General features: G+C 49.5%; 1 protein-coding gene across 5 annotated transcripts in view; it reads left to right on the forward strand.

The window, feature by feature from the left end:
- The window catches only part of PLEKHG5 (pleckstrin homology and RhoGEF domain containing G5), a 115,127-nt gene that overhangs the window by 67,590 nt on the left and 30,968 nt on the right, over positions 1-16,569 (forward strand). Inside the window, exon 1 of one of the 5 annotated variants that reach the window (XM_069079376.1) lies at positions 3,116-3,905. The exons of 2 other annotated variants lie outside the window; for them this stretch is intronic. Coding sequence is in view for 1 of the 3 variants with exons in the window: in XM_069079373.1 (XP_068935474.1) it covers positions 11,805-11,900 (96 nt within the window). In the remaining 2 variants the exon portion in view is untranslated. 2 more of the 5 variants (XM_069079375.1, XM_069079373.1) reach the window with 2 other exon arrangements.

The raw sequence follows: 16,569 nt of genomic DNA on the forward strand, positions 1-16,569 counted from the left end.
TGCACATTAGCCTAGGGGCAGGGAAGATCTTTAAAATTTACATTCTTATTACACATGGCCAGTTATTTCTGGGTGTGGTGCTGAGTATCTGAGCCCGGATTTGATCCAGGTCATCCCAACACTGGAGCCGGTGCTCTTACTCTCTGTGCTACCTGGCCGCCCCTAATATGATTTTTAAATATGCTTATTTTAAAGTATAGAAAATTCTATTCTCCCTAGCATGTAGAGAGGCATTGGACAATACCCCTGGACTTGGGTTCAACTCAGATTATAATCATACTTCCTAGCTGTGTGATCTTGGACAAATCACTTCACTTTTCTCATCTGTAAAACGGGTATAATCCCACTTGTGTAACTTATTTCCAATCCAACAAACATTCATTAAGCACTCCATGCTGGACACAGTGCTCAGAACTGGGGATACAAAGACAAATATGCCTGGTCCCTGATCTCAAAGAGTTGACGTTCTACTGTGGAGAGGATATATATACCGTGTTTCCCCGATAATAAGACACTGTCTTAGTAATTTTTTGGACAGAAAAAAACCAGCGGGCTTATTTTCAGGGGAGGGCTTATTTTAATGAACATTGACAGCAATTTTAATAAACAGGTAAATGTGAACAAAAAAATGTACCTTTATTCAATAATGAATTCAATAAAGAACAGGATGACGCGCTCACTGCTGCAGCTCTGATTGGATGCAGCTTGGAGCGCAGTATGCGTTTCACAAGGGGGGGGGACGGTGCATACAGAGGGTATAGCGTGTAGCGCAGGGGATCACCTTCACTACAGTAGCAATCTCAATAGGGCTTATTTTTGGGGGAGGGCTTATTTTAGAGGAATCTTACACAGTAAGGGGAGGGCTTATTTTCGGGATAGGTCTTATTATCAGGGAAACATGGTGTGTGTGTGTGTATATATATATATATAAACAGGTAAATATAGGGACAACTAGGTGGTGCAGTAGAGTTCCTGAAGTTAGAAAGACTCATCTTCCTGACTTAAAATCTAACTTACTAGCTGTGTCACCTTGGGTAAGTCACTTCACTCTGCCTCAGTTTCCTCATTTGGAGAAGGAAATGGCAAACCACTTCAGTGTCTCTGCCAAGAAAACCCCAAGAAGGGTCACAAGGAGTTGAATGTGACTGAGAACTACTGAACAACAAACAACAAATATATATAGGATATGAGAGACAGTGTACCATAGTGGGCAGAGACTTGTGGTCAGAACCAGGAAGACCTGATTCAAGTCTTACCACTTATGTGTACTGACTGTGATCCTTGACAAGTCACTTAAAAAATCTTTGGCCACTCTCTAAGACTATTTGTTGCTTAGATGGTTCTGACCTGTCTTGGTAGAGGGACTTTCCTTATCTAGAAGTTTCCTATGTCAACAAAAGTCCAGGTGCAGCCCCTATCCCATATATATCTGACACCTTAGTTTAATAGCCAGGCCAGCTGTATGTGAAGCCAGATTAATAGGGGCAGGGGAATATTTGTGGGAGACTGAGGAGGCTATGAAGAAGAGGGTCCTCTCCCTCTTTCCCAAACCAGGGATCCTTGGGCATTCAAGTAAAGCCAGAAGGGAAGGCCTGGCATGGGTTGGGGAGACACAAGAGAGACAGAAATAGTGAAGGGAGAGGGAGACAGAGAGATCCACAGAATGGAGAAGAAAGGGCTCCTGGGTCATAGAATCATAGACCCATGACCTGAGGCTTCCCTGAGACAGAGATTGGTGGAGTTCGGAAGGGAGTCAGCAAACAACAGACCAAAATAGTTTACCTGAGAGCCTTTCACCTAATCCCATTGCCCTAATGGTCAGGGATTTCAGATTTATCTCCCAGTTGGATAAGAGGCTAAGGATTGAGGCCAGGGCTGACCTGGGAGACCTCTACTGGCACCCAACTGCATTCCTACCTCTCTTTAAAAAAATACACATGCACAATATATGTATATATAAATATAATATGCATATGTATTAATGATCTTAAGAAACCCCACAAACCTATCACCAGTGATTTCCCCAACTAAAGAACCCTCCTGTATAACAAAGTATAATTAAGCAAATGAAAATAACAGATTAGCTGAATCAGATAATTAAATACCTCCCTCTGCTCCTATAGCCCACCACCACCTCTCTGCCTGGAGGTGCTAAGCTCAGGGTCCAAGTCCTCTGAAATCCTGACTGTCCACTTCATTCGTTTGATCAGACTTCTGGTGTCTTGAAATCTGATCAATTTTCCTTTATATTGCTATGGTCATCCTATAAAAATCATTCTCTTAACTCAACTGGGTACTATATCAATACATGCAAATCTTCCCAATTTTTTCTGAATTCTTCATATTTGTCATTGTTAGGACTTGATAACATTCCATTCACATACCACAATTTATTCAGCTCCTCCCCTAACTGATTGGCACCAATTCTGCTACCATAAAAAGTGCTACTATATATATTTATGTATATCTGTGCGACTCTGGGTAAGTCCTCAGCCTCTTAGGGATGAGAGGAGACCCCAGAAAGCCAATTTCCTGGTGCCTCTGGGCACCAGGTGGCCTGGGACTCCTCACACTGCTCCTGTGCCCCACCCCCATTTCCATCTCCACCAACTGTTTGGCCACAGGTTAAGGGAAGGGACGTTTTGTGAGTAGGAAGGCAATCATTCTGTAATATGGAAGGTAGTAAGGACAGACTATAGAGGGTGGAGGGGATCTGTAAGGGAGCATCTCCAGCTTCCCCAAGGAGACCGCTTCCATCTCCCCAGTGGCACCCTAGGGTTCAGTCTCAACATTTTCCCGGAGTGTGTAGGACCGTGTGAACCCCAGGTAAGCCCTGGAGCTCACAGCCTCATTATCCCACACTCGATCTCCTTTTCCCTCTCCACTGAATGTGGGGGCCAGCTCAAGGGGCAGACTCCGGACTTGGCTGGGTGCCTTTGGTGGCAGACCTCGATCTGAGGCCTGGGCTCCCATCCATTCCTGCATTGTTATTTTAAACTCCGGCTGCTCTCCGCCCCTCCCCCCTACCCCCTCCCCTGCCGCGTGGGGAGGAGTTAACCTGGCGTCGCGAGCCTGTTTTCCCCCTCAACTCAATGCCAGGGATAGGGTCAAAAGAAAGAAAAAGCAAGGAGTGTTTTGGGAGCACACAGGGAGAGTTTCCAGGGCGCGGCCAGAGTGCGGTTAGAAAGCAGTTATTTATAGCCAGGGAGCGGAAATCTGGAGGGTCCGGGAGCCCGGCAGGGAGTGAACGAGGGAGCGAGCTGGAGCAGCCGTCGGGGGCCTTCTCTGGGCTCCCAGGGGTCCTGCAGGCTGCTGGAGAGCTGGGCGGAGGCACAGCCGGCGACCACCCACCTGCGCCGCTCTCCAGCTCAGTCCTACCCAGCCTGAGGATGACCTTGTATTTGCAGTCCAAGCTCCCACCTGCCCCCCTCCCCGGCGGTGATCGGAGACAACTAGTCTTCAAGCCTTAGAGAAAGGCATTACCGGACGGTGGTGCCTTCTCTAGGCTCTCAAGCCCTCCCCTTCCCCCAAAGCATTTCCCTGGGTTTTATATGTTGGAGGTGGACGGGAGGCGGGGGGGGGAAGGGGAGGAGTCACGCCCTAGAGGTTGTCCCAATCTTCATCCTCGAGGCTGAGCCTGAAGGAGGCTACTCATCCCGCTGGCGACTGCCAGACGTGGGTCTCTGCCCTCGGGACGCCCCTTCAGATGACAGCCTCGCCCCTTGTCCCTTCCCCACGCTGAAGAGCGCTGCAGAGCTGGCGGCGGGGGCTGCCCGAGCCCCATCGCCGGGATCCCCGTGAGCTGTGGAAGATCGCGGCCGTACCCCTGCCCACCCCCTCTTTTTCTGGCTGTTACCCCGCGAGGCCCGGGCTCAGCCTTGTTCTTTCCACGCCCTGCACCCTTAGTAAGTAGTACATTCCTCTTTCACTCCCATGCCCCGCAGGTGGTAGATCCCGACTGCGCTACCGTAATTACGGGGCTTGGCCTGGCGGCGAGGTGGCTCCCCGGGGGGAACCTGGCTCCTCCTCTTCCCCGTCTTCCCCTCCTCCCAAGCCTGGGGCTGCCACAGAGCTGAGTCTCAGCCCCAGCCTAGGGCGACCAGCTGGCCCCTCTGATACCCAGGAGGGAGACTGGGAGAGGCTCCCACCTTCACCCACATCGCTGAGCCTGAACCTTGGGCTGGAAACTGGGGGTGAGTAGGGGGTGGAAGGGGGACGCCAGGTAAAAGAGGAGGACCCGAGCCCGGGAGGGGAGCGTGGGAGGTAACCGGCTGAAAACTGAACCACCTCCGCACCCCGCCTCCCCTTTCCCTTGGAGTGGTAGAGGGACGGCGTGGTCTTTACTGATCTGGGGGCCTTAGGTTCCTAGTTCAGGTAGGGACCGAGGCCGTGGCTAGAGAAACGATTGACATTCAGCCGGCACTGGCCTGACTATCAGTTTATCCCTCTTGGCAGTGGGCACAAAACTCCTCTCTTCCAAATGGGGCTTGTCTCTGCTAGGCTCCCGGAGGCGCTTCGGCTTCGCTGACACAGCCTTTCCGCAGGGACCTTCCCTCTCTTTCCGCTGATAAGAAGCGTTTTAGGGGTCTCGGCTCGGGGTTACGGGCTGGTTTTTTTGGTTGTCGGACCCCGAAGCTCAAAGCAGAACCAGTAGGGGGAGCCCGAGGGAGAGTTTTATGTAGGGTCAGTCTGACCGTTGCCACTAGTGGAAAGAAGTGTGTACTGTCCCAAGAAGGCCCCTCTAGGGCCGGTTAAAATCGGGAAAGATGGAGAAGCAGTGAGGAGGGGGTGGAAAGACATCAGATTCCCATCTCTGCCACAAGTCACACACCCTGGGAGCTTTGGCTTCATCTGTGTCTTGTCATTGTGACCCTTCCCACCAGAATCGCTAGTATCTAAATAGCGCTTTCCCTATGGTTTCTAATTTCATCCTCTCAACAACCCTGAGAGGTAGGTGCTATTTTTTATCCCTATTTTACATAAGGGGAAACTGAGGTTGAGATAGAATAAATAACTAGCTTAGGGTCACAGAACTGATAAGTGGCTGAGGTCACATTTGAACTCAAGTCCTTCTCCTAGACGAGTATTCTCTCCATGATACCACCTAAGCTGTCAGAAAACAGAAAGTGAGTCACCTTGCCAGTTTGGTAGGTGGACTTCAGTCTGCAAAACTGAGATAGTTTATTTTTACTACCTAATCCACAGAGCTTTTGTAAGGGAAGTGTTTTGTAAACCTCAAATTAGACTTCAGGAGTTCATGTGCCCATTACAGAGAGGAGGAAACTGAGGCTCAGGTCACTTTCTTAAATAAATGTGAGCTGTCATTATAGAGACCAGAGCTGTAGGCAGGCAGTCCTATACAATCCAGTCTGGGGATTCAGAGACAAAAGTTGTAGACTGCTCTTAAAGGGTCTATATTCTTCTGGGTGTGTGTGGGGTGTGGTGGATTATTTGACCCAGAAATGCAAAGGTGTTTAGGGGTCATCTTGACCAACCTTCTCTCCTCTTTTCTTTTTCTTCCTCCTCTTCTTTCTCTTCCTCCTCTTCTTTCTCTTCCTTCCCTTCCTTTTCTTCTTCTTCTTCTTCTTCTTCTTCTTCTTCTTCTTCTTCTTCTTCTCCTTCTCTCTCTTTCTCTTATGCAATGATGGACAATTATGCAATGGGACAGAGGCCCAGAGAAATTCAGTGACTTGCCCCAGATCACACAGGCAGGAGGAGGCAGAGTTGGGATTTGATGCTTCTCAGACCAGGGACCATTGTCCAGCTTTTTGGCTGCTGCTTCTCCTATAATGCTTTCTCAATGCACAAAACTTACCCCCCCCCCAGCTTTCCAGCTAAATGTCCTCATTCCTGAGAGATTCATTCTCTATTTTACTGCTACCCCAACCCCATCCCTAGGGGATTGCAGAGCAAACCATACTGAATGAATCCAATCACACTTTCCTCCTGTAATCAGAGGTCCTGCCTTCAAATGCTACTTCTCCCCCTTATTATGGGGTGTTGGGCAAGTCACTTAATCTCCTTGTGCCTCAGTTTCCTTTTCTGTAGAATGCAGAAGTTGGACCACACAACCTCAAAGTCCACTTCCAGTTCCAGATCTTTGATGAAATAAGAATGGCTCCATTTCTGTAGCCCTTCAGGGTTTAGAAAACACTTCCTCACAACCTCCCTATGGGTTAGTGACAGTATTATTATCACCATACCCAAGTTCTCTGGGGGTAGTGAGTAGGAAATTGAGATTACACATTCAGGACACTCAAATGTAAATCAAGCCTCTTTCTGCTCCCCTCTTCCTCCCCCTCCACCCTAGGGTTGGACTGGAATGATTAAAGGTGAAAAAGTCCAAGGGATCAGCCCTCCAGCATTTATTGTGGCCTCTGTGCTAAACACCAGGATACTGACAGAAATGGAATGGTCCTTGCCATCAAGGACTTTACTGCCTTTGAACCTCTCTGTGATGGGCATACAAAGATAAGAATGGAAAAATAAAACCCAACCTATTCTTACCATCAAGAAGCTTACATTCTATGGGGAGAAACCAATATAAAAATGAATAAAGGCAGCTTGAGGAACATCACTGGGGACAGGATTGCTGAGTCCCATGCTGGTCACTTGGTGAGATAGGGAAGGTTGTTGTTTGGTTATTTTCCAGTAATGTCTAACTCTCAGTGACCCTTTTGGGAATTTTCTTGGCAGAGATACTGGAGTGGTTTACCATTTCCTTCTCCAGATCATTTTGCATAAGAGGAAACTAAGGCAAAAGGGTTAAGTGACTTGCCCAGGGTCATATAGTAAGTATATGAAATTGATTTTGAACTCAGATCTTCCTGACTCCAGGATGAGTTTCAGATATTTGCCAAGATGTATTATATAGCTTGAGGGTTCTGTTCTTGGCCACCAGGTGGTGTCCTTTTCTTTCCCTCCCTACACCGCCCTATGGAAGGTCTCCAAAGAAAGTTTCTGCCTGGATCCTTTATCCCCTGGAAGGTCAGAGCCCTATGCATGTGACTGTTGAGAGTGCCCAGGTAGAAGGGAGCCTTCAGTGGGCAGGGCCCTGTGTAGTGGCTTCTCTAGGGACATTACATCCTAAAGGGATCAGAGGTATGCCCATCTCTGGCCTTGAGTGGGGGATTTCTCTTTCAGCCTTGCTAGGTCTTGAGTCACTGAACTGGACAGTATGGCTCCAGGAATGAAGTCTCCAAAAGTTCTTTCTGCAGCCTGGCATGTGATGGCTTAGACTAGCAGTCAGGTTATAGGAATATAAGTCTATCTAGACCTGGAGGAGACCTCAGAGGCCATCTGCCCCAAGCCCTTCATTTTACTTAGGAGGATACTGAGACCCAGAGAGAGAGGTATCAGGGGCATGCTGGAACCTGTTCCAACTAGCTCGTTAGATTTTCTGTATGAACTTTTATACTTTGGCAAAGGCTACAAATTAGGGCTATATTTATTGTTTAATAATGTAAATTAAGCCTAGAAATGTGTCATGCTTTTAGGAGAACTGGTTGTTAACACACTTACCAGCACACTGATGGATATGGCTTGCCCAAAATCACAGTTAACAAATGGTAGAACTGGGATTTGAACCTAGGGCCTCTGACTCCAGAACCAAGGCTCTTCCCACTGTCATTAATGTGAGCCTGAATCTTAGAAAAGAGATCAGGATGAGACCCCCCCCCCCCATCTTTGCTGTGGTCTGTGCAACTGATAAGCCATTCCTGACTCATCTCTCCCTCATCCCCCATATCTAATCAGTTGCTAAGTCTTGTTGGTTCTCCCTTGACATCTCTTTTATACATCTTCTTTCCACTTAGCCCCCACCTTCATCATCCCTTCTCTGTACTAGCCCCTGATATGGTTTTCTGGCCTCAAATCTTATCCGTCTGTTCTCCAATCCATCCTCCAAGCAATTGTCCAAATTATCTTCCTAAGGCACACCAGTGTGACAATGTCACTCTTCTCCTCAAAGTCTCCAGTGGCTTTTGAATGCTTCTAAGTTTTTGCTCAACCTGGCATTTGAAAGGCTAGAACCTGGATCCAATCTATGTTTCCAGACTGATTTCATGTTAGTCCCTTTCATGAACTCTTATGTTCCAGCCAATCCTGCCTCCTGTTTCTGAAATGGGGATTGCATTTCTTACCTCCTAGTAGGGTCAGAGCACCCAGGTTTCAATCCAGTCAATCTCTCTTTCTGGCCTCAGTTTCCTCATCTGTAAAATGAGCTAGAGAAGGAAATGGTAAATCACTCCTCTATTTGCCTAGAATACCCCAGATGGGGTCACGAAGAGTCGAAAATGACTGAACAATGGCAAAATAAGGAGGCTGGTACCTAGTGTTTAATGCAGGTTACATTAAATTTCTAAGGCCTAATCCAGTCTAGATGAGTCTCTGACTTTTAGGTTAAAGGAAAGGGAGGTGAGAATCAGCAAATGACTTACTCCGAGGCCTGGAGGGACTGGTGACTGGTCAGGCCTGTTCCTAATTGTGGAGGGGACAGGGGAGAGCATGGAGTAGACAGAGCTTATAGTCTTAGGATTTTTACTAGAAGGTAGGGCAGGGAATATTTTTTGCTTTTTCTTTGGATCATCAGTGTCTAGTGTCTGGCACATCCTAAGCAGCTATTCATTGCTTGTTGATTCTGAGATCCACCTCGGTCCCAAAATGGACTGAGCTGCCCGTAGGGGAAGGGAAGGTCTGGCTGGATGGAAGGGATTTCAAAGGCCATCTAGTCCTAAAGAGGCTCAGGGAGAGTGACTTGCCCAAAGTTACATAAGATAAACAGTGACAGAGTTAGGATTTGAATCCAGGTCCACTGCCGCAACATCTGTTACTCTTTCCACTATATCCTCTAGCCAAGTCAGCAGACATTTATTAGGCACTTACTGTATTCCTGCAAGGTAACTGATTCCTGCTCAAATGGGTAATGGTTACTTCCAGCTCAAAGATTTTGTGATTTTGTTCTTACCCAAGGGGAAAGCTAAGACCCCGGGACACTATGCAGCTAAGAATAGAGTGCAGGACTGGGAGTCAAGAAGACCCGAGTTCAATTGCTGCCTAGGAGGACACTTACTAGCTCTGTGACCTCTGACCAAGGCATTAACCTGCCTGCCTCAGTTTTCACAATTGTAAAATGGGAATAATAACAGCACTCACCTTCCAGAGTTGTATTTAGCGAAGCGTAGGTGCTTAATGATTGTCCCCTTCTTTCCTTACTATGCCTTGCCCAGGGGAAATCAATCCTTCAGAATCAGATCCCAACCTTCTCAGTACCTGTTTTCCCAAACCACGATGGGCATGGGGAGTCTCCAGGAGGTTGACTCAGGCACAGAACCCTTGTCATGCTCCTCCACCTACCACTTTTAAACTCTGGACCTCTATGGAGGACAAAGGCTTGGGGGGGGGGGGAAGGTGCACAAGAGCCCTGAATCATTGTCTTCAATCTCCACCTGTAGTGTGGAGGCCCAAAAAGATAAGGAGTTGGGGGGATCTGGGGAGGTAGGGCCCTCCTTTCCTGAAGATTTCATTATTCATCTACAGAGATCTGGTTTCTGGGTATCAGTTTCAACAAGTTGGTCCTGACTCATGAGTAGGGAGTTGAGGCCTGAGTCCTGATATCCTGGGGAGACTCCTCCTCTCCCCCAAGATCACCCTTAGACCAACAGTGGTCTACTCAGACCCCTTGGCATCTTGTCTGCTGGGCTCCAGCCACAGTGTGGGCACAGACATGCTGGACCCAGGTTCATTAGCTAATTAGTGCCCCAGTTCTCCGGGGAAGAGGGGGAGAGGCGAGCTGGGTCTGGGTAACGTTATCCTCAGGCGTAGGAGAGGCAAGGAGATGAAGATCAAAGGAGGCAGAACCCTGGAGCCCCGGACTTCCAGTCCCGGCGCCCTGGCTTGGTCTCCTGAGTGTCCCCGGGCGGTTTGTGTGGGGGGAGCCCCATTCCCCGGGGCCCACGTGCCCCGAGTTCGGGAGTTGGGAGGGTGTAGTCCTTCCTCCACACCTCCCCCTTCAGAGCATAAGTGTCGAGGGAGGGCTGTGACTCAGAGAGGCTCGAGGTGAGGGAGCATATGACTCTCGCTGGGCTCGAATTCCCAGCTGAGCTCAGGCAAACAATGAGGCACCCCTCCTCTACTTCAGGCCCTGAAGAAGAGGCTGTACTTCCCCCTCCGGTAGACCTTGGGCCCCAGGGACCTCTTTTCCCACCTGTGCAGTCACCAGTATAAACTGGGGGACGTAAAGGGAAAGACGGGCTGATGAGCAGGAAAATCTCCATCAGCGCCCCCCTCCTAGCGCGTAGAGCCGGTGGCTCGTCTCCTAGTCAGACGCGAGAGGTCTAGCTTCGCACCTCTTGCTTCCAGGACTAGCCTAGACGGGCCCAGGCTTGCCAGGCCTCAGTTCCTCCCTCACCCTCGAGCCCTGCTGGCGGTCTGGGAAGGAAGAGGGCGGGCCTTGGGCCGCACCGTCTATTCCCTGGAGTCAGATTCCCTTTCACCAGCAGGTCCGGGGTTGTGGGCGCCCACTGTTTGTCCACCAGGCTGCAGGAAGCATGCAGTAGGATTCCTCAGGCAGATGTCAGGGCGCCACCGGGCAGTTTTCTGGGCCCCTCCCCCCGGGGCCGGGGATTTTCCGCCAGCCCGCCCCCTTCCTTTGAGTTGGGGGAGGAGGGGTTACTCACTGCTCGGGGGCCGGCGCGGCCCTTCCTGACCCCCTTCTCCTGTTCCCTCCCTCCCCAGCCCAGCACAGGGAATGATAAAGAGTACCGGGCAGACGCTGGGAGGCCCTGGTCCCTCGTAAGCCGCCCCCACATGTTATCTTCAAAGGGCTCCTCACCCTCAGCGGCAGGGGGTTCATTAGCCAGTCCTGCCACTGGACGCAGGAGGCAGGAGGAAGCATTTGTAGTGGTAGTTGCTGTTTTGGCTCTGGGTCTGGATCCTGGGGTGCATCCTGGAGATCGTCCAGGCCCCTGGTCGCCCTGAACTAGTGTCTGAGGGGAGGAAGCGCACTGAGATCCTCTGAGGCCAAAGCTAGGGCAGCTGTTCTGCGTGGGAATGTGTGTAACTAGTGGGTCCTTTCCCCGCAGGCCTGTAGACACTGAATAGGGAAAGATGCCTTAGGTCTGGACCAGACCTCAGAGCTCCCAGACCTTGAATTAGAGGCTTGGGGGCGAAAGACTTGATTGATTTGGAGTAGGGGTGCTTCTGTGACACCTGGCTCTCCTCCCCCTACTCTTTTATCTGGCCTCCCCATAGCACCTGAAAGCATCTCTCCCCTCCTATTTTTTAGTATGGAAGGGGGAGGGGAGGGTGGCTGTGAGATCCACCTGGGCACTCAGAGCTCCCTGGCAGAAGGTGAAGCCGTAGGAAATAGCTTTAACCTGTTTCAGGAACCTGGAGAGTGAGGTGCCCCAGCCTGGGACCCAGGGGATAGCCCGGTTTGGACCTAGGGAATTCCCTCCCTGCCCCGGCGTGGACTCTGAAAACCTTCCCATTTCTCATACCTGTCCCTCCCCCTTTATCCCTGGCTTTTCTCGGTCCTTTTCTCCTACCCCCAACACTGTCCTTGCTTAGCCCCTCTATCGCAGTCTCTCCAGCTTCTCCCCTTCGAGAAGGGCCCCATCCCTGGCCGTGAGGGAGCCAGGTCTCCCGGGTTTGGGCCGAGTTCAAAGGCAGTGCGGGTGACCCCAGGGGGCCCGGCCGGGGCCGGGGGGCGGGAGCGTGCAGTACAATGGCAGGAAGCGGGGGCAGCGGCATTGTCCACAGCTGCCGCCGCCGCCGGCACAGACGCTGGCTTCCCTATCCTTGCCATGGGGACAGGTCACGGAGTCTCTGGACGGCGCAGTCCGGGGCTGCACTCGCCTCTGCTTCCCCAGGCTAGGGATGCAGCAGACTGCAAACATCAGGTAGGGGGAGGGGGGGCGGCACTTCTCCTGGGCCTGCCGCAACTTCCTTATCTACTCTCCACCCTGAACCTCCTCTGGAGTCTAATCTCAGCTCCTTACTACCTGGGGTTGCTGAATTGGGGAGGGGAAGAAACTGCCCTTCATCCGCAATGTGCCACACTACCTGGGCCCCTAGGGCCCGAGATCTAGCGATTCCTGAAGGACGATCTCCAAGCGCCTCGGATCTGAAGGGGGTGGGGATTGGGATCAGCCATCTGCTGGGGGCAGGGCAGTAGAGTGGACCTGGGTGGTGAAGAGAACTTAGGCGCTGGACAGCTTTGTCAGTACATCCTGTCTTTTGTCAGGATGTGGCCACAAGAGGACATGGCCTCACCCCTGGGTTGTTTCTTCCCTGTCCCTGCCCACCCCACCCCCTGCCCCACGGGGAAGCCTGTCCTTGGGTTGAATAGGAGCCAAGGTCTTTGTGGGGCTGGGAGATCAGGAGTGCCCGAGGAAGTATGAGTGTGTTTGCCATTGCGAGAGAGTGAGGAGCTTTCCCTTGACTTTGAGGGTCTGTGTCTCAGAAAGAGTGGATGGGCTTGGCCTTTATGTATATGGGTGTAACCTGGGAAAGCTGACTTCCCTCTACCCTCTCTTTGCGCTTTTCCCTCCTCCCGAGCCAGAGCCCTTTCCTCACTTTGCGGCTCTCAGTTTCTATGGAGTGAGTCTGCTCAGGGATTTTTGCCCTGGGGGGTCTCCAGAACCGAGACCTGCTCTAAGGTCATTTTCTGTCTACTCCGTTTGTTCTGTTGTTGTTTACCCAGTAGACCATAAGCTCTTCGAGGGCCGGAGACTCCCCCCCCCCCTTAGTAAAAGTCAGCGGCTTAATACAAGAAAATGTTTGTTGATTAATTGGTCCCACCTTTATCTTCTCTCCCAGGGGATATTGCCGGAAGCCCTCCCCCCCTTCCCCTACAGTAGGGGTCTGGTGGCTACTTCGGATTCTCATTCTGCTTTAGTCTCCATTTCCCTCGGGGCTGGAGAAGTGGTCAGAAGCTTTATCTGTGCTGAGGCTCCAGGAGCTGGGAGGTCTCTGTAGTTCTTGTATATCATCCTGGCTGGCTCCTGGACTGGTGTGGACCCTTGGCCACTTGCCATCCCTGGGGGCCCTCCACACCCCCTATTGTTTCTCTTGGTTGTTCCACTTACTGAGGCTTGGTGGCTCTTCTAGGGTCAGGGACAGAAGTTCAGTTGGCTTCTGCCTGTGCTGCTCTCCCCTCTCCATTCCCCCCCCCCACCTCATTCTGGGGCTCAGAGGTCTCCAAGCACAAGCAAACAGCCAAGACTATTGTGTGTGTGGCAGGTGATACCCACTAGACACCCTCCTCCTTGCCAGCCTTGTCTGCCTTGGCCTCAGAGCAGCTGTGCCCAGATGTGCACTCCTTCTGACCCCTAGCAGGGGACTGATGCCATTCAGAGTTCAGTGACCCCTGGTTCTCTGTAGTCTGGGGAGAAAACTTGGCTTCTACTTTGTGAAATCAAGAGTTTCCACCCAAGAGTTTGGGTTTTGGTAAATGGCCTTCTCCCAGCATTCCCTGACCTTACCCCCAGAGCTCTCCAGCAGGCGTTCTTAACCCTTTTTTGTGCATTGTAGATCAATCTGATGAAGTGTATGTGTCTTTTCTGAGAATTATGTTTTTTTAAATGTTTATTTAGTTTTCAGCATTCACTTCTATAAGATTTTGAGTTCCAAATTTTTTCTCACTCCCCTCCCCCTCCCCAAGATAGCAAGCAATCTGATATAGGCTATACATGTACAATCATATTAAACATATTTCCACAGAGAATTATGTTTTTAAATGGATAAAAGAAAACACACAGAACTATTGATGAAACCAATTATACTGAAATGCAGTTATCAAAATATTTAAAAAAGCAAGGTCACAGACCTTCAGGTTAAGAATGTGTGTCCTCCATCTTCCTATGCCAGGAGCCCTTCATAAGAACTTTACAACTTGCCGGGGGGTGGGGGGTGTCTCTTGCCTTCTTAGGCCTAAGCTAGGGTGTAAGATTTGGGTTGGGATCGGGGAGGATAGAGAGAGATGTCACTTGGGATTACAGTTGTTTATAGTAGTGTATGCAGAAGTAAGTAAAATGTATGCTCCCTGAGGACAGGGACAGTCTTATTTTTATTTTTTTATCCCCAGTGCCCAGTAAAGTGTTTTTTTCTCATAGTAGGTGTTTAATAAATACTTATTAATGAATTATTTTCCCTGAAAAGCAACATGAAAAATGGCATTTTTTTTTGTAAGCAATTGGGGTTAAGTAACTTGCTCAAGGTTACACGGCCAGTATTTCTGGGTGTGGTGCTGAGTATGTGAGCCCTGATTTGATCCAGGTCATCCCGACACTGGAGCCGGTGCTCTTACTTGCTGAGCCACCTGGCTGCCCCTGAAAAATGGCATTTTAAACAATTGTTGATTTGGTAGGAAGAACCCTTGACTGAGAGTAGAGAGACTTGTCTCTCAGTGTCCCATCCCCCTACCTCCTAACCTTAGGGCCCCTCCATTAGCAAGGCCCCTGGGGCTGCTTTCCACAGCTGCTGCTTGGAATGTATCCCTCTTGCCAGTGGGGAATGCTTCCTTAATTGTATCTATGTCCTGAGCAGGGCACATGAATTTACAAATACTTGTTTATGGACTGGATTAGATTGGTTCCATTAGATGGTCCCATTCTCCGAGTCTGAATTTGGGGTCTGCAGTCTGCAGTGGGAAAGGCCTTGAATTTGAGAGTCTGGTTCTTTGTACAGCTCTTACTTTCTGTGATATATACATACACACTTCTGTGTGTATGTGTATATTTATTTCTATAAAGTATAAACTTAAATTGTGAGACCCTGGTCAATGGAAATTAGACCAATGAATATAGCACCAAATGGATGGGGTCATTTATTTAGACAAATATTTATTAAGCACCTACCCCATGCAGGGTCCCATTACAATAAAACATGGTCCCTGCCCTCTAGGGCCTTGTGGTCTGGTAAATACTAAGGGAGGAAGAAAAAAGGGGAGAGCAGAAGAGTCCCCAAGAAAGGCCTCTGAGAGGAAGTGAACCTTGAAAACCGTAGTAGGCAAGCTTAAAACTGAACTAAGACTTTTGGGACAAAATGTATGGGCACACACAGGCATTTTTTTTCCTTGAGGGAAGATGCCTGTCTCTAAGATATTCTTGGTGTAGGGAGCTCCTCCAATGGAGAAACACCCTCTAACAATGCAGATCTACACCTGAGTCGTAGTAGGTTTCCTGGAATAATGAGAGATTCAGTGGTTACCTGGAGTCCGGAAGGACTTGACCCTAGGTCTTTCTGGTTCTGGACAGACTCTCTGTTGCCCAGTGCCCACTACCTCCCAGGGTGGGGCCTCAACAGATTTTCTTAAGGCTCGGTCACTGGTATTGCTGGGTGTCCAGCATTCTGGGCTCTGGCCTTTAGAGAGAGGAGGGAAGAGGCCAGGCAGGGTCACCTGGAGTTCACCCTTCTGTATTCTTTCTTCCTTCCTCCCTCCTGCCTTGGGAGGATTTCTTCACAAGCAGACCCCTGCTGAATACAGGACAATGAATAATGATGGTCTCCCTGTCTCCTTGCCCACAGCCTGCTCCAGGCTTCAAGGCCTACTTCCTTAGATCCTTCTGATCTTACCTTTCCTGTCCCTGTAAAGCCAGGCACGAGCAGCTTTCCAGAGGACTGCTGCTGTGAACAGCTTTCAAGGTTCTAATTATATAGTATAGTGAGCTCTCTATTTGTTCAATAACAAATCAGAGCAAAACATTTACAGAAAATCAAAGTAAGGCATTCAAAATGTTACAACTTATCACAGAAAATCAAAATACAGCATTCACCATGTCATAACTCAAGAACTTATCACTAAAATGGCCACATAGTTTTCACCAAAGTGGTCACATAGTTTTAAACAAAGCATATTCATTTAGTCAATCACAAAATCCTTAATTCAATCACAAAGTACAAAAGTCAAAGTTCTCCACCCCCTAGGTCACAGTAAATCATAATCTTCTCAGTCAGTATACAGTATCCGAGTAAAGTCTTCTTTCAGCTTGACTTGAGGCTGGCTCTCAATTTCCAAGGTCCCAGCTCCAACTCTCCCCTGGGTTCAAAGGCAGGCAGCTCCCAGCTCCTTGTCCAGTTCTTCATCCAGTTCCCATTCCATATTGAAGCTCACAGTGTTCAGTCCACCCCAAGTCCTTCACAGTTCTTGTTTCTGGGAAGACAAAGCTTGACAGAGCCACAATAAGATTCATTCACATTGCTGGCACCATCATCAATTCAATATCTGCCTGTGAAATCGACTCAGACCCACCAACAAGGTCTGAGAACTCAGCACAAATCATCAACATAAAAATCAAAACAGACCCACAAACAAGGGGGTCAGTACAAATCATCAACATAGAAATCAACACACACCCACAAACAAGGTCCAAGAGGTCAGTACAAATCTCAGTAAAGTCCCAGGACCTCCAAAAGCCTCCTCCAGGACTTCTGTAAACAGACAACCAGAAAATCCTCTTTCAGGGCTTCCAGTAAGGTCCCAGGCTTCTGTACAAAGTATCGCAAACAAAAATCAACACAGACAGAGTGCCCGGATACCACAAGTTTTCTCCTTCTTGACTCTGCCAC

This window comes from Petaurus breviceps, unplaced genomic scaffold (assembly GCF_028583685.1).
Source record: "Petaurus breviceps papuanus isolate PSGF00001 unplaced genomic scaffold, PetGlider_PUasm1.0 91041, whole genome shotgun sequence".
Taxonomy (NCBI): domain Eukaryota; kingdom Metazoa; phylum Chordata; class Mammalia; order Diprotodontia; family Petauridae; genus Petaurus; species Petaurus breviceps.